Source organism: Adiantum capillus-veneris, chromosome 6, assembly GCF_014529385.1.
Source record: "Adiantum capillus-veneris isolate H3 chromosome 6, ASM1452938v2, whole genome shotgun sequence".
NCBI classification, from domain to species: domain Eukaryota; kingdom Viridiplantae; phylum Streptophyta; class Polypodiopsida; order Polypodiales; family Pteridaceae; genus Adiantum; species Adiantum capillus-veneris.
Window position 1 is genome coordinate 107,988,193 of NC_140936.1, and position 23,794 is coordinate 108,011,986.

The following is a 23,794-nucleotide window of genomic DNA, read 5'->3' on the forward strand; positions in this document are numbered from 1 at the left end:
GGTCCCACCGTCTCAAAGAACTCCCCAGTAACTCTGCCGCCCACCTAGGGCCACTGAGATGTCTGCCGATGGAAGGCAAACTCATGACGCCTCTCCTCAATTCTAGCTAGCTTCTATCGAGTCTACTGTAGTTGCTCCTCCAACCAAGGACTGTCTAGATGATTCTCCTGCAACCTCTGCAAGGAAACAATGCCCCGTTGGAGACGCTTCTCCTCCTCCTAGATGCAGCCAAGCGAGTTGCAGACGTTTGGAGGAAGAAGCGACTAAGCTCACCTAGTCTAGAGGCCACTATACTAGCAGGGGTGTCCTCCGTGTCCAAGCACTCTATCCAAAGTGCCACCACTCGCTCTCTAAGCTCTGGATCTAGCAAGATCCTCTCAGGAATGTGGAGCATGGTACCCCCCCTCCTCTGTCTGTCTGTCACAGTGAGGATCACTAACACTCTGCGGTCATAGCGAGAGAAAGATAAGCTGTCTGGGCTTCACAAAGACTGAATGTTGCCAAACATCAGAAACGCTCAAGGTCATACATTGACGCTCCCAAGCTCCCAACTCAGCCTCGTGCACACTATCATGGCTACCTCCAATCCTGTCAGAGGGGTCCTCCAACATGTTGAAGTCTCCCCCAACACATCACTGCTCTGCATGTGGCAAAGACTCTACAATATGAGACCAAAACTCTGCTCGTGCGCTTGCCACATTGGGCGCATATATGTTCACGAAGCCCATGAGGCAACCCTGAATTTGCATAGTAATCCCATGGGCCCTGCCTGGCACAATAATAGCTTTGCCCACAATGGCATCCTGCAACGAGTCTGCAATAGTCATACATACCCCTCCTTGGATACCACCAGGTCCAAATGCAGCTGACCAAAATGTCTCATAGCGACCATGCAAAATCTAATTGCATCGTCTAATGTGACTCTCACAGAGATGCTGCTCCTAAAGCATAAGAATATCAATCTCACCATCCACTAGACATGACTGAATCTCCTGACGCAACCGACCCCTCTCGCGCTCAAAATGGGGCCCTCCTAATCCCTGCACATTCCATGAGACAATCCTCATGCAGTCAGTGAGAGAAAACCGATGTTGCAACAGCCGCCATCCTCGCTATCTTCGAGGCCCAATTGGATGGGGAGTAATGTGCATCCGAGCGACCCCGAGATAGGTGTGACTATAAAGACCAAGAATAAGAAGAGCATACCGTGTGTCGGGCTACCTCCTTTGTCGAGGAGTCCTCATGTATATATACATAGCATGATGAAGGTCCTACCCCTTGAGCTGGATGAGGGCAGGATTAGGAGAGGATGATCACGTAGGGGGTCTAGTGGGTGAAATGGGAGGGGAGAGGGCAGCAACGGGGGGGATGGGAGGAGGCGGGGGGGGGGGGGGGGGGGGGGACGGTGGGTGGCTCGAGGGGAGAAGGGGCAGTTGATGGTGAAGCTGAGGTGGAGGGTGGAACTGTGGCCTTGTCCTGCTGTAAGGAGTCAAAACGGTTGGCCTGGTATAGGACGATCAGCAGGGTGGCCGAACTAGTGTTGGGTGGTCCCTGGTGGCGACGACCATGGACCTGCTGCCATCCCTCCTCTACCTGGGCACCAGTCCCGGAGGAGGATCTTGCCTGAGCTCCCTGAGTCTCTGTCTGCTGTGTCTGGCTAGCATTAGGAGGTTGGGTTTGGATCTGGGTCTGTGGTGAAGGTCTGGGCCTCCTTCGTGGACAGGCCTTTGCTAGATGGCCCATTTGTCAACAAATAAAGCACTGGTTCGGGAGGCCCGAGTACAACCAACCACCACTTACCCGGGGTAGTAGAACGACCTTTGGGAGGGGGTGGGTGTCAAACCAGAAAGCGTATTGTAGGTATGCCATCTGGCTTGGCAGCTACAGAAGTTGCCGTGTGAGGTGTCTGCAGGACAGTCCCAATCTCTGAGCCAATCCTGGAAAGGAGCGGGAGATACTCTCTCCTCAGGCCTGGGAAGCAGACTAAGATGGGAAGGTCTGCCTCCTCAGCGAGAACATCGGTAGGCGGATCAAATCCATGGCGTCATTGCCGAAAGTGAGCTCTAGCTGCTCGGATGGCGAGGGGCTCATCGCAATGACCTTGGACGCCATCTCGGGAGACTCAAACTCTGTCTGATAGTAGCTGTGCCCGAGGAGTGGAACGTCGATGATCTTGCCCACCTTTGCTAAAAGGCGGGTCTAAAGGAGATCTCGCACCTTCCCTCTGCTAGGTCTGGTGCCGATAATCTTGCAGATAATAGAGGTGGCCTGAAGGCGCGCCACCTCTGCTTCTAAGCTCGCTTGCTCTGTCGGCGACGGAGCAAGTTGGATGGTGGGTTCCGCGGGCTCGGGCTCGGGCTCGGGGGCTTCCATCGAGTCCCTCTTTGGCGGAGCAGAATCCTCCATCTGTGTCTGTTGCTATGACGACGAATTGAGGAAGAGCGTAGGCAAAGAGGACGACAAGGCGTGGTTGAGAGGCGGCAACACTGCACTAAGCAAACAAGGGGCAGGGTATGGGGAGGCGGGATGGGGGCGAAAAAGGAAGGGGGGGGGGGGGGGGGGGTTTGGGGCGGGTGCTGGCGGATTGCGATGGCTAGCGGGAGGGGTAGCGCATAGGCAGGGGTAGCGGGCTGCAGGGAGGCGAGCGGGAGCAGACTGAGGACAGTGCGCACAACAACACAGCGCCGGTGGGGGGGGGGGGCACCGAGCAGCAGCGAGCGTTTTCAACGATCCTCACTTCTTTGGTTATTTTTAGCTTCTTCTTTTTGAGCTAATGTAAGCTAAATACTAGAAATAAATACTACTACAAACCTACAAAGAAGAGGCTCTAAAAATAACCATCAATATGATCTCTAACATGGATGAAATACTCTACCATTGTCCCATCATGTTCCTGTGCCGTCCCTGTGTGGAACCTGTGAAGGCTCGCCTCACCATCTCGAGTGTGAAGAAAGTAGAAGTTGGAGGAGAGGGCTCTAGCGGGTCTGGTAATGGTAACTGCTCTCTACCGTGGGTGCATCTTTATCAGCAGCACAAGCAGGCATGCAACAACAGGGACTCGCCCTAATGTCTGTTCCATCGTCATGCTTTGTCATTGACATATCTGGTGGTGTGCTTGACGGTGAGCATGAATGGAAGGATTGCTAGTCTCGTCTTCACGCTGCAAGCAGTATAGAAAGGCATCACACAACAGGCCGAAAGCATGCCAGCAAGGCCGGCGGCCCACAAGGCTATTGGCAGCACAGTACGGAGCCGACTCAGCCAAGTGTGCTTGTTTGACGCCAAGTGCATTTGTTTGACGTCATCTGTGACGACGGTGTTGCAGTTGAAGCAGTGGTCATTTGCTAGTGCATAATGATTTTCTCTTTTTCTGTTAGAAATGGCGTTTTATTTAAGAGGTGGTTCACACGATCTCATTTATAAAGATCATCTAACCACGGTCAAGCACATGAAATGTGTGGCAAATGGCATGCAACCAACGAACCCTCCAAATATCTTTGTATATCTTCAATGACACTCCAATCAACGAGTCTTTTTTTAAATGTGTTGGGATTAGACACTGCCCCAGCAAGTGATGTGACTGGCTGGAGGTAAGACCTTCTTTGTGTCCCACTCTCATGATGGTAACGGGTAAACCTAAACCGAGGTTTGGGAGTAAACCAAAAACCCCGCATGATGGTAGCTCGGTAGTAGCACCAGGTTGTGAGCCAAAAACTCGTGGTGTCATGAGAGTGTAAGGGGGCGTACAAGGATGATGATTGTGCCAAGTTTGGCTGAAGGGGGCGATTGTTGGGGTCAACCCAACTTGGGCAGACACACCATTGTGTGAACATGTTTTAATGCTTATAAAAAGCCTAAAATCTAAATGGTAACTCCTTTTTTTTTCTTTGTCTACAATCGTGTATTTTATCCTCTCACTCTCTCTTCTCTACTGTTCTTTCCCCCTCCATAGCCATGTCTGTGAGAGAAGTTATAGGCTTCCGAACCCTCTATAGAATGGCTATGAGGGAAGCAAGTGAAGTTGCTTGAAGCGGAGTATCTATCAAGGCCATTCAAAACTCCTAATCCTATTGTGCCCATCTCAAATAGGAATCTCCATACTCTGTAAACTCGTTAGCATCCTCTGAGGTCCTAGAGAGCCCCATCTCACTGGAGTCTAGCTCTCTCAACATCTCCTTGGAAGTGTCATAGAAGGATCCCCGATGATACTCTGTGCTATCATTGAAATCCGCGAGTAGGATAACATCTCCATTCCTCGAGAACTCTCAAATATCCTTATGTTGTATTATGTATGGTAACTACCCCATAGGCAAAGCATAATGAGATGTGCTAGGAGGGATATAACATATGGCGATGTAGAGAGCTTTGCCCTCCTCCAGTCCATGACGTGCTAGAACGTTCAGGACATTTGGAAGACCCTATGACACACTGTGGGAGTGGGGGTTTTATGTTTGCCTTTTTCGGCCACTTGGATCCATTGGCTTCCTGTACTTGGTTCTTGGTGCGAGTGAGCATCTCTACCCCTGAAAAGGTCTCCCGTGCCCTCTTCTCCTCCTACTTGGAAGGTGAGCACTTGCACCTCAAAGATATTCACCATGGATGGCTGAATTTCTCCTCTTCAAGCTTGGTCAGGGAGCGGATGTCCTCCAACTCTTCCTTTACTTTGTCAACTTCTTCATCTCTTGCCTCCACTTTTATTTTGAGAGAGGCACATGCCACCTTGAGAGCCATGATCTTCTCTGATAGGGCCCTATTGACGATTTCAATTGATGGGATCCTGGCAGGTTTGGCCAATAACTAGTACAGATTTTGAGCGACTTGCTTGCACAAATTTGTATTGTCTTATTTTTAAGGTGGATGGGATACTGTCCCCTTCACCGGATTGCAATGATTTTGTTTTCTGTGGAATATCAGGAGTCTGAATCCATAGTTGCCAATTTGTGGCCTTTCATTGTTACAGATTTACTTTCATGAAAGCAAATCCAATCAGAATCAGCAGGCTGACCATTGGTTGCCAGTTTTTTGACTTACCTAACTTGGCTCCACATTTAGCTTAACTAGGGAGGAGGGAAAGGGAGAGGGAAAAAAAGTAGGGAGAGAGGAAGCAGCAGCAGCAGATGTGAAGGTTTGTTGTCCGTATATAAGTCATCAAGGTTGTTTTTGTTGATTGTGTACAGACTTAATTATCTTTCATTTTATAGGAAATCTTATTTTTGAAGTACTGGCTCAACTTATTAGTTAGTTTCCTACGTCCTGCTTGTAGTTTACTGTAAAATACCTGATGTGGTTTTCCGCTGCAACATCTCGTGTGACAGAAACTTACTGTGTTTGTTCTGTAAAGAATCTAAGACTATTTATAGAAAATACTGACCATCTTTTTGTGGAATGCTTACTTAGATATAATGCAACAGTGCTTGCTTATGGACAAACGGGTTCTGGAAAAACTCACACGATGGGAAGTGCAAACAGTAACTTCCTGCAGGAGCATGAGCTCGGAATTCTTCCTCGCGTCATTCGTCAACTTTACAAAAGCATAGAGGAGGAAAACCGGGCTGAGTTTCTGGTATGTTTGGTCATAAATTAAAAATTTAGGTGCTATGTGTACACCAAGGAGAACAAGATCTAACAATTTAATGCCCTAATACACATTTTTACGAGGTTTTGTGGGAAAAGCCCAAGAACATGGTCTGCTCCCATATTTCAAGAAACACGTCAAAATTGTGTACCTATGGAGTCTGAATTCTCTTAGTGGGGTATGTGGATATGCACGCGCTTTTATGGTGGACTATTTTTCACTGCACCCTCCGAGCATTCATTGGAGTAGGACCTTTTTGTAGCCGCTGGCATTGGCCTAAAGGATAACATCCCTTCAAAATAGGTATATGTCATGTTGATGGTCGTTATAGTGAATGATTCGTTCTTCTCATGCAGCGATTCACACATGGCTTTTGAATGTGCATCTCGGGTCAATATGCGGAGCTTTATAGAGCTTCTTATACCTTTTCAGCCAATTCCTCTGCTTGAGATTGTGGAGTGCTTGGATGAGTAGTGTTTTGAACATCCAGGCAGCTTCTCCTTTGGTCTTCATGCATTGACTGTGACAATGCGTATCGCTTGCTCATTCCCTCGGCCTGGATTGCAGAACCTGGAAACCATTTATGGCATTTGCACAAGCCTCTTTGTTGGCAGGAAAGTATCTGACTAAAGACTTGGAAGTGAACACTGTCTTATCAAAGGGTCCTTTTTTTTTTCCTAGAAGAAGATCCATTAGTTAAGAAAACTGCCCAATGGGCCACTAGCTGCCCCTACTAGAGAGGGCTACGTCAAGATGTGGGGAGACTCTCCAAAAGTAAGATATGTACAATGATGGCTAAATCAAGATAGACACCCCCTGAACCATGGTGAAGAAGGGCCCTGGTCACTCCAACACTAGTTTGGAGGAGTTTTCATCGGTTTATGCATCCACATGCATCAGAAGGAGTCAACATCAGAAGCACAGAAAGAATCCCAAGATACAGCAGTTGTGCCTCACCTTTAACAGAGGGGGATGTCACGTGCGCACTCCACTTGCGCTACGGGGCATGCTTTTGCTACAGTCTAGCGTCAGTCTTAGCTTAGGACCTAGCCTGGCACTTTGTGAGCCTCTAGCAGGACGTGCTTGCCCAGGCCTAGTTGCATGCCCTCACTTGCACAGTTAAGTCACTTAAGCATATAGGCATATGAACAATCACTTAATTCATTTATTAATAATTGATTTTGACATGACATTTATTAAAAGTAGGTATGAAAATGGCTAAAGGACCTATAAAAGAAGCCCTTTGGGCACCAATAGAAGGCAGAGGAGCAGTAGAGAGCCTCTTAAGAAGCACTAGCAGGACCAACGTTTTTGCCTTACAAAAGCCAACGTTTTTCGCGTTTTTCCCCACTAGCCATCTGACGTTTTCAGCCCAGCATCGCCAGCATTTCATCAAACCCGTGTTTTTTGATTCAGCTTCAGATCCAGTTCAGCGTTTTTAGATTCAGAATCAGATTAGTGTTTTCAGATTCAGATCAGATCAGCGTTTTCAGATTTCAGATCAGATTAGTGTTTTCAGATTTCAGCCATCTTCATCTCCTTGTTTTCATTTTTCAGCCCGTCGTCGTCCTTGGCGATAGCATTCAGTCATAGCCTCGATGAAGACGTAGCCTCTTTATCATCGTCGTCGTCGCAGTACCAAGCACCAACAATACCAAGTACCCGCAGTATCCAATCCTTAGCCTCGTCGTCGTCGTCATCGTCGTTATCGTCGCTGACGCAATATCAAGCATCTACGTAGTACCCCTTAGCACCTCATCAATACCCAACATCAGTAGCATCAAGTACCCATTAGCATCTCATCATCTGAACACCTAGCATCATTGTATTAGCATTGTGCAAGTAATAAGGCAAGTATTTGCTCTGGCAAGAGAGCAAGGGGGCCCTTCAGGGTGGTTGGGACCCGACATTCCGTGTCGTCTCTCTTTTCTCTCTCTCTCTCTCTGTGTGTGTGTGTGTGTGTGTGTCTCTCTCTCTTTCATTCAGTTTAGTTCAGTTCAGTTCTTTCAAGTGAAGTAAAGTAACCCTGTGTTTGTGTGGAGTACTAGTTTCGAGCTAAATCCTTAAACACTTCCATTGCACCTGACACTCTCGGGGTGGAACTCGGCCACTCCCCGTCTCGTGTGTCGTGCACTCTCTATCTCTTTCAGTTTAGTTGTTATGTGAAGTGCTTAAAGTTGTTGAGGTTGTTCTTTTCTGTTGGCACGTGGTGCCCGTCCCTAAGATAGTGGTATCAGAGCTTCAGGCGTGTGCTTTTTTGAAAGCATACTGGTCCTACCAAAGAGCACCCAGAGCAAGATGGCGCTTCCAAGATTTGCATGAAATTTTATTAAAGAATCTTCGTACCCCGACCCCGGACTTATTAGCCACTCCCACCCTTACTTCATTGCGCATCGGGCGCGCTTCCATCTTATCGCTCTGTCTTACAGGGCATAAGCCATAAAGATCACTTGCAAGAGAAGGATTAAGGATTTTTCAAGCCGCTATTTTTTCTCAGAGGCAGTGCCATGTAGTGGTGGATGTCTATAGCTACTAAGCCGCACACTCCAAAGACTAGGCAAGCTTTCAAGAAAATTTTTACCCGAAGTTACACGCCTTGAGACATCTTCCTTTGGATTACAGCTTTTGGTAGAGTTGGGTATCTTGAAAGGCTTGCCACGGAAACCCTTGTAGATTACGACTTGAAATTTCTCGACATCTCTCATCAACTATCTCTTCCCGAACCGATAACCTTGGAGGCTCAATGTAATTGGTATATCTTGGGGCTACCATCATTGCCACAGGAACATTGTCTGTCGAAGCTTGTGTCGATTGTTCAAGAGCTTATGGACCATGTTGCGGTCAGCTATAACCTTATCGAAGAAATCTAACCGTAATTTTGGTGCAGGTTTTAGAATGGAAAGCAAGTCGACTTTCGAGTTCGACTTCGAGCTTGATTGATATCGAGAATGCTTTTTCAGTTTAAATTAGCAGTTTTCAGAATCTGTTTGAGAACTTGTTTGGTGATCCTGTTTGGAATTTGTTTGAAATGGATGGTATTTGCTTTAAACCTGTCTTGATGCCGATTTGAACTGTTTGACTCTGGTTTTATAATATTGGTTTCAATGCTTGGCGATTTACTCTCGGGTGGAGTAATGAGAAATGCTGTTTTGGTCTTGTCTGAATCTCGGAACGATGCATACGGGATGTCAGGACGCAGACCGGATTTGTGGGGAGCGTTTCGTTGTATGCTTTCGTTTCATTCCAAATCTCAGACCATGATCAATCGGCAACGTATTTAGTAATCGCATCTAGATCCAGTCGGGACTCATAGATGTTCGATTAACTAATCCTTATTGCAATCATGTCTATAGAGATTTATGAGACCAAAATGCTGTAGTCATTTCGTCTTTCAGTTTCTGCACTCAAACAAGTCAAGTACAAATCAAGTTAGTCCGGTAGAATCTGGCCATCGATGCATCCCGTTATAAATAACGAGATGGTGTCTGCTGCCCAACTCTAGAAGGTATCTACCATATCCTGTGGTATCCTAGCCTGTGTCGTCTAAAGATCTGCCGATCCCCATCTCCTCCGGGTCAAGAGTCCTCATAATATCGGGCTGCTCCATGTCATATATCTCACACTGTCTGGTCTGGGTGAGGCCGTTGAAGTCCCCCATGAGGAAGACTTCTCCGAGTGTGGAGTAATGTAGGATATCCTCCGATAGAGACGCGTATGGGGAGTCACTATCTCTGACTTGTCTCGCACCCTCCTGACCCGTGTATCTAGATCCACGTGGAGGAAAATAGTAAATGGCTATATAAATCCATCTCTGATGTGATATCTCCAGACGTACCCATAGATATCTGGCCTCCTCATCCCTGCTCATGATCTGAATGTGACTCTGTAGAGTATGTCTAAATAAAATAGCCACTCCCCCCGACCCTCTAGCTGTACTCTGGCGTGTAGTATGCCTGAAAGCTGACTCCCACTGGAATCCGGTAATACGAGGTAGTCCCCTCTCCGGGCTCTCATGAGTCTCTGTGATACATATGAAATCATGCCCCTCCATGACCTCCTCTAGCATGTCTGGCCGCGTCCATAGAGAGCCATTGCAGTTCCATACTGCCCCTCTAATCAATATCTCCGGTGGTACTGATGTCTCATAGGCCATGTGGCCCTATTTAGTAGGGCGACCATCGATAAAGACCCTACCATCACGGTAGAAGGCCTTTCTACCCTCCCTCCTGGCCTGTAGGATCTGGGGCATGCATGCTCTCCTATGCTCAATCTGCATCCTGGTCAAGTCCTCATCCATATATATGGTCTCACCGGGCCGCCCACGTAGTATGGCTCGCTTTCTAAAGAAAGCAACTCTATCCTCCTGAGACTGCATCTGTAAAATAAGAGCTCTAGATCTAGTTGCATCTTTCCCTGCCCTCCAGACCCGTGTGAATGGCATGGTCGTGTATCCCATGCTCCGACAAAACTCCTGCGCATCTGAATCAGGTGAAGCCCCTTCTGGGAGTCCAGTAATACGCACGTTTAGCCTGCGTGCATAACGTAGCTTCTCCTCTTCCAGTGTGTCATGAATCTTCTTTCGCATTCTCTTCCTGCACTTCTTTCTTGATTTTTTTCTTTACTACCTCGATCCAATTCCCTTGCTTTGCATCTAATTCTTGTATCATGTCTTCCTTGAGCTCCGCTATGCATTCTTTTTTCAGTCCTTCTTTGAGTTCCTCTATTTGGGAGATTTCACCTTCTTCTCGTGCTACCCCTCTCATATGATGTATGTCCTCTTGCATGCGGTGAAGTTCTCTAGTGAACTCCTGCTGAATTTCTGCGTGTGCTAGCTTCCATGCATCCCTTTCTGCAGTAAGAACTTTAATCTGCTCCTCCGTTTGCTTCCTCTCCTCTTCCAATTGCTTAATTTTGTCCGACAACTTGCGCATCTCTGTGTTGAGTGCTTTGTCAGCCTCCTTCTTGACCTGGGAGATGGCCCGAGCTATCATTTCCTCCACCTCCCTCTTATCAAGGGGTGCCATGATGGGAGGGTGGGGTGAAGGAGGGGCGCTCGTGCGGGTCACCAAGTGTTGAACCTCATACCAATGTGGGACTGTACGGCAGAGAGCAATGCAGGTTGAGGGCAGGGCTTAGGGGGGGAGGGGTGTTCGGCAAGGCAGCAGAGGCGTGGGTTCAACCAAGCTGGTTAGAGTGTGCTGCAGCCAGCAGAGGCCGGGATGGCCATGACTGTATGGCTACTGCAGGCTGAGGGCAGGGCTGGCCGGAGGGGGGGGGTACTGCAAGGTGGCGCAGGTGGGCAGCGAGAGGGTGGCGTGGGTTCTGCAGGTGGGCAGCGAGGGTGGCGCAGGAGAGAGAGAGAGAGAGAGAGAGAGAGAGAGAGAGAGAGAGAGAGAAGAAGAAGAAGAAGAAGAAGATTGTTTTAACGTCGTAGAAAACTATCCCGAGAGAGAGAGGAACTTGACACAAGGCAAGGATTAGTACTCAATGAGAGAGAACTTGACACAAGAGAGAGAGAGAGAGAGAGAGAGAGAGAGAGAGAGAGAGAGAGAGAGAGAAGAAGAAGAAGAAGAAGAAGAAGAAGATTGTTTTAACGTCGTAGAAAACTATCCCGAGAGAGAGAGGAACTTGACACAAGGCAAGGATTAGTACTCAATGAGAGAGAACTTGACACAAGGCAAGGAGCGGTACACAATGAGAATGAAAATAACGAACCAAGAGAATATGTAAGATGGTGGTTTATGTAGCCCCAATATGGATCCAAATGAACTCACAGTGTACAGTGACCTAGTGACTGTGTCATGTGTAGGGTGCTAGCCTAGAGAGGTATCCCACAAAGTTGGCTCGAAGAGACATCACACGTGGGCAATCACATATACTCTTCCGACGGCTGATACGGCAAAAGAAGAGAGCTTTCTTAGCTCAGCTTGAGAGAGATATTTAGGAGTTGCTCTTGAGCCCGGAGTCTAGGGAGGCTTGGTGGCTCTTTAGAGAGCACTCACCCTCTCTTTTCTTGGACACAATATGCGTCCTCTCTATACAAAATAGCAGAGCAGTTACAATTGTCAAACCAGCCCGAGCCCTGTCCTCTCAATTCTTCTTTATTCGCAACAGAGATGGTGAGGCGAGCCATTGATAGACAAGACGCAAGGAGGGCATAGAATCATGGTGGTATAGTGGCATAGCATTTCGTACATGCTAGAGATCATCTTGATGGTTTGTTAGCCTTCATGTTCAATAGGGCCATGTGTGAAAGGCTTCCTTAGACTCGGAGTATGTCTACAATTGTACCACTACTCAAGTCTCGAGATCTGACTCTACCTACCAACTATCACACTATCATGATTGGCCACTCATTGGCCAAGCTGTATGCATCTATACTTGAGCATGAGTTGAGCACATGGGCAAAGAGAGAGGGTGTACGATCTTCATGACAGGCTAGATTCAAGAGGGGATTCTCTACACTTGATCATATCTTCATGCTTAGAGCGATCATTGAGGAGGGATGGGAGGAGAATTTATTGTAGCTTTGTGAATTTCAACAAAGCCTTTGACAGAATCCCAAGAGCCAGACAAATGCAGAGACTACACGACTTGGGAGTCCCACAGGCACTTGTATGGAGTATCATGGCACTCTATAAGATAGTTTTAGGGAGAGTACAGATAGCACAAGGTCTTTAAGAGCCTATTCAATGAGCCTATTCACTCTACTATTGGGGTGAAGCAGGGATGCCTACTTTCTCCGACTTTGTTTGGATTGTATATAGATGAGATTTCTAACTGCAGGGGATAGAGGGTCCTAGGTGTTCAGGTACATGGATACCTCTATCGCTTTATGCCAATGATATTGTGCCAGAGGCTATGCAGAGACATCTAGATGCATTACATGCTTAAGCACATGATAGTGGGATGTCCATCAACATTGGCAAAACCAATCTGATGGTATTTATTACTACAACACAATGGGTTAGAAGATCAGCACCTATTTTTACATATGGACACGAGATAGTGGAGTTTGTAGACACCTATACATATCTTGGTGTTGAATTCAGTGGACCTACTTTCTCCACGAGAGGTGCTACAGAGGCAAGAATGACAAGCAGATATGCACCATTAGGAGTACTAGCTTCAGTTGCAGCTAAGGCCATGGGACTACCGACAGTTCGGGTCATGACTACCCAAATTCTCCAAAGGTAGTTTTATTGCCTAGGGTGAGTAATGGGTGGATTTGCCATAGCGTGGAGTACTCAAGTCTCCCAAACTAGTGCTTTATTTGTAGACAAAATGGCCATGTTGCAAAGGCCTGCCCACGCACGAGAGCCTTGCCTACTCCACTGCCACAGCCCATCAGGGCTAGACAGTCACATGGGTCTGAGACCCCCCACCTCGGACCAAGGAGGGCCCCACAGGTACAACAGCAGCATTGACTAGTGCTTAAGAAGATGAGAGCTAGCAGCAAGACCCTGGCCGCCGTTCGACAAGGTCAGGCTCGTCGCCCCACTAGCACCCTGACAGTCGGCCTACTGCAGCTCGACAGGACTGGGTTCCTACGGGAAACTGCCTCGACCCTCTACAGCAGGATGACAGCTCAGACTTATCCCAGCCCCCCCCTCCCCCTCCTCCACCACCCTCTCTCCTTGTCCCCTCCCCATTCCCCCTGCCACCTCTGGAGTGTCTTCGACGGTGACCGACCCTCTCCATCCCCGCCTTCTTCCACGCTTGGGACCTGAGCAACCCTCCCCCACTGCACAACAATCTTTGGGCAGCAATTTTTCTGCAAGTAGATTGATTTGGGACGGAGTCCTCAGGCTACCCCTCATGGTTCAAACTTTAGCTTCGGGACTATTCCCAGAAGGCTATCCAATTTTGAAATTGACATACGCCAATATCTCTTCGGATATTCTTTTACGCAGTTCCTTGCTGACCCGTTTACAGACCTTGATGCTGCCTACTTCCAAGACTAAGTACATGTTCTATTTTTGCCAGCTTGACGAACAGACACCCTTGCCACAACATTGGGTTTTTCTTTTCCAATGTGTGGCAAGGATCAGCAGGATTCGACTATGGACATAGCACTTGGGTGGTTGAGGACCCTGGCCCTAGAGTTCTCTCACCACAAGGGAGACCTGGGGATCACAGAAGACCTTGTGGCCACTAGCCAAGTACACGGTGTCGGAACTTGATACTACAGGAGGTATACAGATTGCGGTTCATTTTTTTGTGGATGCCCGGTGCCCACCATGTTATGTATACACTAATGAGGGCAAAGAAGGTTGCCCAAAGGATTGCACATACATTTTTGTGTCATGTGATGCAGCAACGCTCGCCTCGAGGTTGGTCAGATGTGGGTTACTTCCCATCCAAGCCGGCCTGGAAGATTGCTAGGTTGGTTGTTGCAGTAGCATCAGTTTTCTATCATTGACATAATCTCGTGGAATGTGCATGCACTTGGTGTACACTAGGTTTTACGCCAGAGGGGTAGACTACGACAAGAGCTTCAAAGATGCATTGTGGGTGGCGTGATTGATATACTTATGCTTCAAGAGCATCACCCTTGTGAGATCCGTATTCATTGCTATGGATGGACCTTGTGTGGTTGTTATGAGACATTTTGGTCAGCTGCTTTTGGGCTGGGAGGCATTCAGGGAGGTGTATGTACGACTATTGTGGATTTCATGGTAGAAGGTCATTCTGGGCAGAGTATTATTGTGCCATGCAGGGCCTAGTGGATCACTATGTAGGTTCAAGGTAGCCTTGTGGGCTTCTTGAACCTTTATGCACCCAACCATGCTAGTGCACGGGCTGATTTCTTGTCACATATTGTGGAGACTTTGCCTCATGCAGAGCAGTGGTGCCTTGGGGAGGTCTTTAACATGCATAAGAACCCTTCAGATAGGATTGGGGATACTGTACACGAAGCTGCATTGGCTGCTTGGGAGCGCCTATGTATGACTGAGGATTTCGGATGTATAGCAACATGAAGGCTTGTTCAGCCCTCAAACAGTCTCTCTTTCTCTCAGTCATCCAACCGCAGAATAGGTGGGGTGAATCTATCTAGGATAGATTGTTTTATGCTAGTAACCGCATCTGTCACAAACTGGTGACATGGCTAGCCCCGGACACACATACCCCCTGCGGATATGATTGCCTGGAAAATGCACCCTAGATTGCGTTGACAGCCTGACACGTGGCAGCCCGGATTTTACAGTGCACATTGCGTTGAGAGTGTCGACGTGGCATTCCGTACGGATTTGCGTAAAAAGCGCTGGCTGATTTTTATGGCAGATTTTGGGCCTATTGCTTTTGAGTTAAAAGCTTTTTAAGTTAATGATTTTGGGGCTCTGCTTTTGGGGCATCCCTTGTACCAATATATAAGTTGATAGAGCCTCACTTCTAAGAGCATCTGGATGCAGAGTCTGAGAGTGAGCACCCGCCAACTCTCTTGTAATTTGAGCACAGATTAATATCAAAAGAAATACCAAAAGGGGCGCCAGTTTTTGGGGCCAATACCTCTGGGCACGGAACTACGCCGGGCCGTGCCAATTTTGTGAACTGTTTTGAAGTGAATCTCTGTTGTGTCGCGGTAGAATCCTGACTTGGGGTGTCCAAGTTTGTTACAGTGGTATCAGAGCGCGGCAGATTTCTCTTCTACTGGGAAATCCGATCCTTTTCTCGCGGCACTTATGGATTCCAACAAGAAACAATCGACTTCTTCTGCATCTGCGAATGCGGGAGGAGATCACGAAGAAGATTCTCATGAGCAAACAGAGGAAGAGTACGGCCCACCTCGACCTACTCAGTTCGAGATTGAAGAGATGGAACGCCGACAATTGGTTGACGAGACAACAAAGCAGATGGTTAAAATTGCGAAGGATCCGAAACTTGCAAAATTTTTGTCTCAGCAATCCATCGCAGAAGGACACACCCAGTGGGGCAGAAGGCCACAGAACCACCCATCAAACCGGCACTCAAGAAACCTCCTTCTCTGAGGATGTTTACAAAGCAAGAATTACAAGAGGTGGTTCAAACACAGATTAGCCGGCTTTTGGACGCAAACAACAAATCCAAAAAGCACGATAAAAAGCACAAGAAAGGGATTGTCTTCCCGGGTTATTTGGGTCGTCAATCTTCTTTTGCATCGGCGAGAAAGCAGAAGAAGCGTGTATGATTTGAAGGACTACCCAGTTCTTCTTCTTCTTCTTCTTCTTCTGACAGTTCTTCTATCTCTTCTCACTCGAGCGAAGAAGACACAAAAGGCAAAAAAGCAAAGAAAAAAACAAAGCTTCAGAAAGGGCAAGAAAAAGGCAAAGAAGCCTAGATTTTGCTCAATTCTGACAGTCCTATAGAGGAGTCATCCTCAGACAGTTCGGACTTCGACGATCATATGTTTTTACAAAGCCAACCAATATGACTTCCTCGAAGATAAAAGCAAGAAAGTAAAAGAAATCAAAGAAGGTGGACAGTCGATTAAGTTTGACTCTTTTTCTGGATTCCGAGATGCTCCAAGGGCTTTGGCCTTCATACAGTAGTTTGGCATAGCTTTCTTTGGAGGGCATTACTCAGAGTACTCCAAGATTAGGAGGGCTACATCTTTCTTCAAGGGAAATGCTCGAACATGGTGGTCCACCCTTCTTCTGAGAAAGGAAGCTCGAGTTAAATGGTTGAAATTCAAAAGGCTTTTTATTTCTTCTTGGCTGACTCGGGAGTACGAACGAGATTTACGAACTGCTTGGAATCATCTTCGGATGACCAAGGGAGATTCTTTGGACTCTTATTGCGAGAGATTTTGGAACTCTTTTCTACGAGCCTCTTCATTTAAGAAGGTCTCATTTAAAGAACAGATTAAGCACTTTTGCTACGGAGTCCCTACAGAGATCCGAGACTACTGCCTGGAACAAAAGTCGAATTCTATTCAAGAATTGATGGGTCATGCGAAACGGGGTTTTGCGATACATTCTGGAAATTTGACTTACCCCACCAATGAGATCTTGACTCAGAGAACCCAACCGACCTCTCACAATGAAAGTAGAAAGAGAAAGAGTTCCCAGGCCAAAGAAAAGAAAAATACACGTCCCTACCTAACTCTTAGAGAAAGGGCTATGTATCTCAAAGAAGGGAAGTGTTTTGGTTGCGGGGAATTTGGACACATCTCCGCAAAGTGCCCCAAAAAGGCACAGCAAGAACAGACTGAAGATAGGCCAGAGAGTTCTAGAGCAACAGAGGAACGTGGCAGAAAAGGCAGATGAAAACAGAACTGGTAGCACATTGCATGGGGCCCGAATCGAATTAGATGAACGAAAGTACAAAACTTTGCCGCACTTAGGGCAAAGTGAGAGATCACGAAGCCCTTAGTTTCTTTGATGGAGGAGCCAAGGCAAACTTCTTTTCACTTGAATTGGCCGCTTGATTTGGAATTACGCCCGACAGGCTGAGGCCACAGGCGGCGGACACAGTTCTAGCAGCACCTAGACGAGATGTTTCCATTACACCAATCATTGGCAAACTTCGTTTGCAATGTCAGGGGTATTTAGGGCACGAGGACTTCTACGTAATGCCCTTAGGAAGGTTGTGACGTCCTCCTCAAAATCCCTTGGTACCACAAGAACAAAGCCATGGTTGACTATCGGGCTGAGAAAGCGACTTTGACAAATGAAGGGCAAAGAGATTGTACTTGATGAAATTCAGTTTATTTACTCAATTTTCTGGAGAGAACTGAATGATGATTGAAGGTCGAATTTTTTGACCTCGAAAAGTGCCAAGATTTTCTCGACACATGCTGATTGTTTCTTTGAGGGCCTGCCAGGCGAGTTGCCACCATCTCGTCTTGAGGATCACACTATTGATTTGATACCTGGAAGCACACCACCAAACCGGCCATCTTATCGTGTTACCGAGAGATTATGAACCAAGTGAAAGACCTTTTGGAAAAAGGGTCTTATCCAGCCGAGTACTTCACCCTACTGCTCTCCGGTGTTGTTGGTTTTAAAGAAAGACGGATCTTGGAGAATGTGCATTGATTATAGAGCTCTCAATAAAATCACCATCAAGAACAGATTTCCGATTCCGAGGATTGATGATATTATTGACAGATTACAGGGATCCTCTTGCTTCAACAGGATCGATTTGAGAAGCGGATTTCATCAAATCTGAATCGCGCCGAGAGGTGTCTACAAGACAGCTTTTTGGACAAGCTTTGGTTTATATGAATTTTTGGTGATGCCTTTTGGCCTTACCAATGCTCCAGCGACTTTTAACCAAATGATGGAAAGGATTTTCAGAGAGTACAGATCTTTTGTTGGCACTTTCTTTGATGACATTATAGTCTTCTCCAAGGATGAGGCAGAACATAGAAACCATCTGCTAAAGGTCTTTCAGGCATTGCAAGATCACAAGTTAGTAATCAATGCCAAGAAGAGTGAATTTTTCTTACCAGAAAACCACTTTCTGGGACACATCGTCTCAGCAGCAGGAGTACAGATGGACCCGGCCAAGATTGACACGATACGTGATTGGCCCCATTTGAAGAATATTCATGAAGTTAGGCTTATGTTCTTACTACCGACGGTTCATTAGAAAATTTGCAGTGATCGCTTCCCCTTTGCACATTCTGACACACAAAGGAGTCCCTTTTTCGTGGGGGACCCACAGAGGTGACTGCCTTTCAGACTTTGAAAGAGAAATTGACTATGGGACGAGTTTTCGCTTTGCCGGATTTGCAAGTTATTCGAAGTATATTGTGATGGTTGTGGTCGTAGTATGGGTGCGGTCTTAATGCAAGAAGCCCATGTCATTGCCTATGAGAGCCAATTGTTTTCAAGGCCTGAATTGACAGCACATATTTATGAGAAAGAGCTTTTGGCGGTTATCCATGCTCTTTCGGAGCCGATTTTACGATCTTCACTGATCATCAGGGTTTACGCTACTTCTTGTCACAAAAGAAGCTTTCGGAAAAGCAGATGTGGTGGACTAACATCTTGTCACAGTTTCACTTCCAAATTGTCCATATTCAGGGACAGAAGAACTTGGTGGCAGATGCTTTGTCCCGGAAGCCGTTAGTCTTGGCTATTTCCGCAATTCACCATAGAAGCTTCGAGGATATGGTCGATCAGTACGCCACAAATCCAGATTTTTCGGATGTATTCACACAAATACAGAATGGGGGGGTAGTAGCGGGATATTCCATACAGGATGGCTACTTGATGAAGAAAACGATGTTGTGCGTTCTAACCGAATGCCACTGTCCACCTTTCATGGGTCACCGCCGCATTGACACCACCTTGAAAAGTGTGGAGCGTTACTTCTTTTGGCCGAGACTCAAGAAGGATGTGAATGATTTTGTATGCAGTTGCTTGGTATGTCAGAAGGTAAGTTTGACAGGCATAAAGCACAGGGATTGTTACAGCCTTTACCCATTCCCACCCACCCCTGGGAAAGTATTGCAATGGATTTCATTTTGATCTCCCGAAGACACAGAGTGGGCACGATTGTATCTGGACTGTTATTGACAGATTTAGCAAGCAAACTCATTTCATTCCAGTGAAGAAAACAATCAAGCCGGAACATTTAGCAAGACTGTTCATTGCCCAGATATTTAGATTACATGGTATGCCTGTGACAATAGTCTCTGATAGAGATCCCCAAGTCACGAGTTTGTTTTGGAAGGCTATTTGGGAGAACATTGGCACACGGTTGCAGTTCTCGTGATCTTTCCACCCGCAGACAGATCGGCAATCTGAGATTGCAAATTCAGTCGTATTGGATTTATTGAAGTCTTACATTTTTGATGAGAAGACTCCTGAGATTATTGAAGGTGCTACGAAGGTTCCACCCTTCCTAAGCACGAAAGATAAGATTTTTGAAGCCGACCAATATACGAGGGACTTGGACATCGCTTTTGCCAAGGTTCGGGAGGCTTTAGCGAAATCTCAAGAAAGACACAAGAAGGCAACAGATCGACACCGTCGCGATTTGAAATTAAAGGAAGACGATTTGGTGCTCTTAGGTTTTGAGAAAGCAACCTTGAGAAAGAAAAAGGGAAAGGAGCGGCTTTTTCCAAAGCTTAGCATGAGATACTATGCACCTTTCCAGATAAAAGAAAAGATCGGCATGTTATATCACTTGCTCATGAGTAGAGATAGTGGAGAGGCCTGGTGACGCATCCGCGAGCGAGGGCGCCCGACACCTATACATGATCCTCACCTTTGGCATGATTATGCAGAGCGCCTCTACCAGATACCAGGGCAGCCACCTATACCCACACCACAGAGACCACGACCGATTACAGCATCATTCTTACATCTCATATGGTGAGCAGAGCCATCTCACACCTCCTGCATGGACGAGCCAGAGATCAGTCTGGATTACAGGCAGAGCATTTGATTTATGGGAGAGATACCCTGGCACCACTTATTGCTCACCTCTTCAATAGGGCTCTAGTAGAGGGATTCCTGGACTCGTGGACAGAGCATACCATTGTGCCTATCCACAAGTCAGGGGATGTTATGGACCTGGGCACATATCGCACTATAATGATAGGGCCCATGCTGGCCAAGTTATATGGAGCAGTATTGGAGGAGGCATTGAGCACTCTAGCCGAGACGGAGGGTCTTAGAGCTCCAGGCCAGGCAGGATTTCGGCGGTCTTTCTCTACCATAGACCATATCTTCACTCTTAGATGTCCGGTTGATCAGACTCGAGTGAAGAAGAGGAGATTGTATTGCTGCTTTGTGGACTTCCGCAAAGCTTTTGACACAGTACCTAGAGAGAGGTTATTCAGACGACTGATGGATCTAGGTGTGGGTGAGGAGATGATTTGGGGGATATATGCATTGTATGAGCATGTTTCTGGCAGAATCAGATGTCCAGGAGGTATATCAGACACTCTTGTTAGCACCATTGGGGTGAAACAGGGGTGCCCTCTTTCACCTACACTATTTGGACTCTATATTGATGAGATTGTGGACTTCATTCAGCACAGAGGAGGAGATGGAGTGGAGATAGGCGGGGCTACAGTACACATATTGCTCTACGCGGATGACATAGTGCTAGTAGCAGAGTCTGCTGAGGGGCTACAGCGACATCTTTCAGCGCTTGATGATTTTTGCTTACAGCGAGGGCTTTCAGTGAACCTTGGTAAAACCAAGGTTCTTATCTTTCATACTTCAGCACAGGTCAGGAGGCAGAGTGCATTTATAGCAGCAGGAGGGAGCATTGAGATTACAGGGTCATATGTTTACCTTGGCGTGACCTTCACAGCAGCATCAGGGGCATTCTCGATGGCACAGGCAGCTAGAGACAGACTCACTAGAGGGTATTCAGCAATGGCATTGATGGAGAGACAGTGTCATCAGGCACACTTTCAGGAGCCCCGTACAAAGGGGTGGCTGTTTGATACACTGGTCACACCAGCACTTATGTATGGGGCTGTGATATGGGGCCTAGGGCTAGCTGCTTCTGTATGGACTCTAGTGGAGCCACCACAGATACTCATGATCTCTAGACTCATTCGCAGCAAGCCCTCAGTACCACATGACATCATTCGAGCCGAGCTTGCTGCACCACCTATGCTGGTTGAGGCACTTTTTCAGACTGTATGCATGCTGCACAGACTTCAGAGCATGGACAGAGATCGTGTTGCATACCGAGCCTTCTCGGCATCACAGGACATGGCATTGGTAGGGGATAGGACCTCATGGTATGCTCAGACACGGGATTGGTTTTCTTCTTAGGGACTGGATATTGATAGATTGCCGCCACTACAGTACGACACTCAGGCCCCCACCTATTCCCTCACACGATCTGAGAGGAATAGGGTCATTAGACAGGAGATATGGCACACCTACATTCAGAGGACATGGGTTGACCCAGGACATGAGCTACCATCGAAAATGCTACATTACCGCGAGCATTTTCTACAGCTATCAGAGCAGGGGTTCATTGAGACCCCCTTATACATGCAGAGATATATGCCACATCACCTTCGGGTGGCCATTGGGCAGCTTAGAGTGTCCTCGCACCAGTTGGAGATTGAGAGGGGCAGAGCCAGAGGCATACCACGAGATGAGCATATATGTCCCATTTGTCATACAGAGGTGGAGAGCGAGGAGCACTTCATGGTGAGATGCCCAGCTTACTCGGAGCTCAGAGTTCAGTTTGGCATAGAGGATACACTCCAGCAGTGTATAGCGAGGAGTGACCAGATCCAGCTAGGCCGCTTCCTGACCACTGCTTTTAGCATGCGTGAGCACATTCTACAGCCACTACAACAGGCAGGTGCGAGCACACAGTGGACTATTACAGAGTTCTTCCAACGAGAGGTGTCTAGCCAGAGACCTCCGACTCACGCGAGCGGGCTCACGCTTCAGCAAGCCGACACCCAAAGAGCGCGTCGTAGACCACGAGTCCCTGGCTATCTGAGACGGCGACCACATCATGACGAGGTACTGAGGATACGGGCACTACATCAGCACCACCTGGAGATGAGGTATGCATCTATGCTTTGGACCACCAGGCTGTAGGAGGCTCTTCGATCACCCTCCCCTATGTATGACATTCTCCACCCACCTCCTATAGTATGCTTTTAGCTGGACATTGCCCACCATCATGTGGCCTTGTATTATATTGTGTAGTCATTTTCTGCTGTGACAGAGCTACACACACGTGCCTACACTGCTATGTTGCACACACAAGGTAGCCACTATCCGTGGAGTCGGAGCTACCACCCACTCTCATACTCATTCACAGTAGGCACAATCAGTTTATTCTTTCTTTTCTCTCATTTTACCGACACCCAGATCACCACTTTTGTATATGATTTGGTCTCACAGGCCAACTTTGGCCTTTAGTAGACGTAAATAAAGCTCTCTCTCTCTCTCTCTCTCTCTCTCTCTCTCTCTCTCTCTCTCTATGCAGCCTCCGTCGATGCTGTGTAGTCCTCTGCAGTTGTGGGCGTTTGGATCTCCCCAGCTCAGTCGCTCGGTCGATCAATGTGCCTTTGGTGTGAGGCGACGAGCTCTGCTGTGGTAGTAACTCCTCCGGGTTTCCAGTGGTGGCAGCTCTAAAGAAATCTGTGATCTATCTCTGAGACTGGCTAGCCTCTCCTCTCATCAGGCTCTCTCTGTGTCTGGATCTCTTGTGATCTAGCTATCCCAGCTAGCTGCTTAGTTCACACCTAGTAGTTTAGGATTCCATAGTATTTTATTTTGTCATTCTGTCATTTCATTTTTGTCATCTTGTTACTCTGACTTTGTATCAGATCCACCACATTGTAACTTTGGTCTCATAGGTCACTTTGGCCTTTTGAAGACGTTAATATAACATTTCGTTTCTCTCTCTCTCTCTCTCTCTCTCTCTCTCTCTCTCTCTCTCTCTCTCTCTCTATGCAACTTCGTCAAAGTCTTCTGTTAGTACTTTCCTAAACCTCGCGACGAGAAATTACAACACGCTGAATTCTCTGTTTTCGGCCTCTAAAATACACCAAAACACGTGTATGATGATTCCCTAGCTTTCCAGAAGCTCTTGGGAATGTTAGGCAACAAAAATGGCCAAAACCCTAAACCTGCAAAAATACACAGCAGGCTGTAATTCTCTGTTTTGGGCTCCGTTTTGTGTGCCGGTTGCATCCTTAGCAAGCCGTCAAGTTCCTGCACCTGACGGCTACTTGCCCTTTGATATGGACGAGATTTCTTGCGAGAAATCTCTCGGAATCAACCTATATCTGCGGAGGATTAGCAATTAGCTTATCTGGTACCTGTGCAAGAAGCTCTTGCCTCGGCAATCATGCATAAACCCACACAGTTGTAGATACAAATGAGTAGCCCTTGAGCTTGGCATCACATTTCTATATTCAAAAGGGGAGAGAGGTGCACGAGAGCGAAATCATTGTGCTACATAGAACAGAGGAGAAGGCAAGATTTCCATCAAAGATGCAAACCAACACCCAATACACATGCACATTGTAGTCACTTAATGAAGAAGAAGGCATCCCCAAAACAACCCAAATGGATTTTTGGTGCCCCCTCCTAGCTGAGGTGTCTTGTAGAATCAATCTAGAGTTGCCAAGTGTCCCTTATGGCCTTTTGAGTTAATTTCCTAGTACCCACCAACTTATAAAGTGTCGCGTGGGGCCTAACTGACTTTGAATTGAGTGTAGCTACCCTTTTACTACTCGGATCTCAATGCCGATTGGCCCGACCAACTCGGGGCGACCTGGCCTTCACT

At 47.2% G+C, this 23,794-nt stretch overlaps 1 protein-coding gene and 2 pseudogenes across 4 annotated transcripts in view; 2 read left to right on the forward strand and 1 right to left on the reverse strand.

The window, feature by feature from the left end:
* Positions 1-23,794, forward strand: part of LOC147456047 (kinesin-like protein KIN-4C) — a 158,467-nt gene that overhangs the window by 20,060 nt on the left and 114,613 nt on the right. For 3 of the 4 annotated variants that reach the window (XM_086514625.1, XM_086514624.1, XM_086514626.1), the window contains exon 2: positions 5,398-5,563. In XM_086514625.1, the coding sequence (XP_086370751.1) occupies positions 5,398-5,563 (166 nt within the window). Of the gene's footprint in view, positions 1-5,397; positions 5,564-5,658; positions 5,879-23,794 lie in introns of those variants that run through there. The other variant, XM_086514627.1, reaches the window with a different exon arrangement.
* LOC147456048 (uncharacterized) lies at positions 9,735-10,599 on the reverse strand (annotated as a pseudogene).
* LOC147456049 (uncharacterized) lies at positions 20,383-22,158 on the forward strand (annotated as a pseudogene).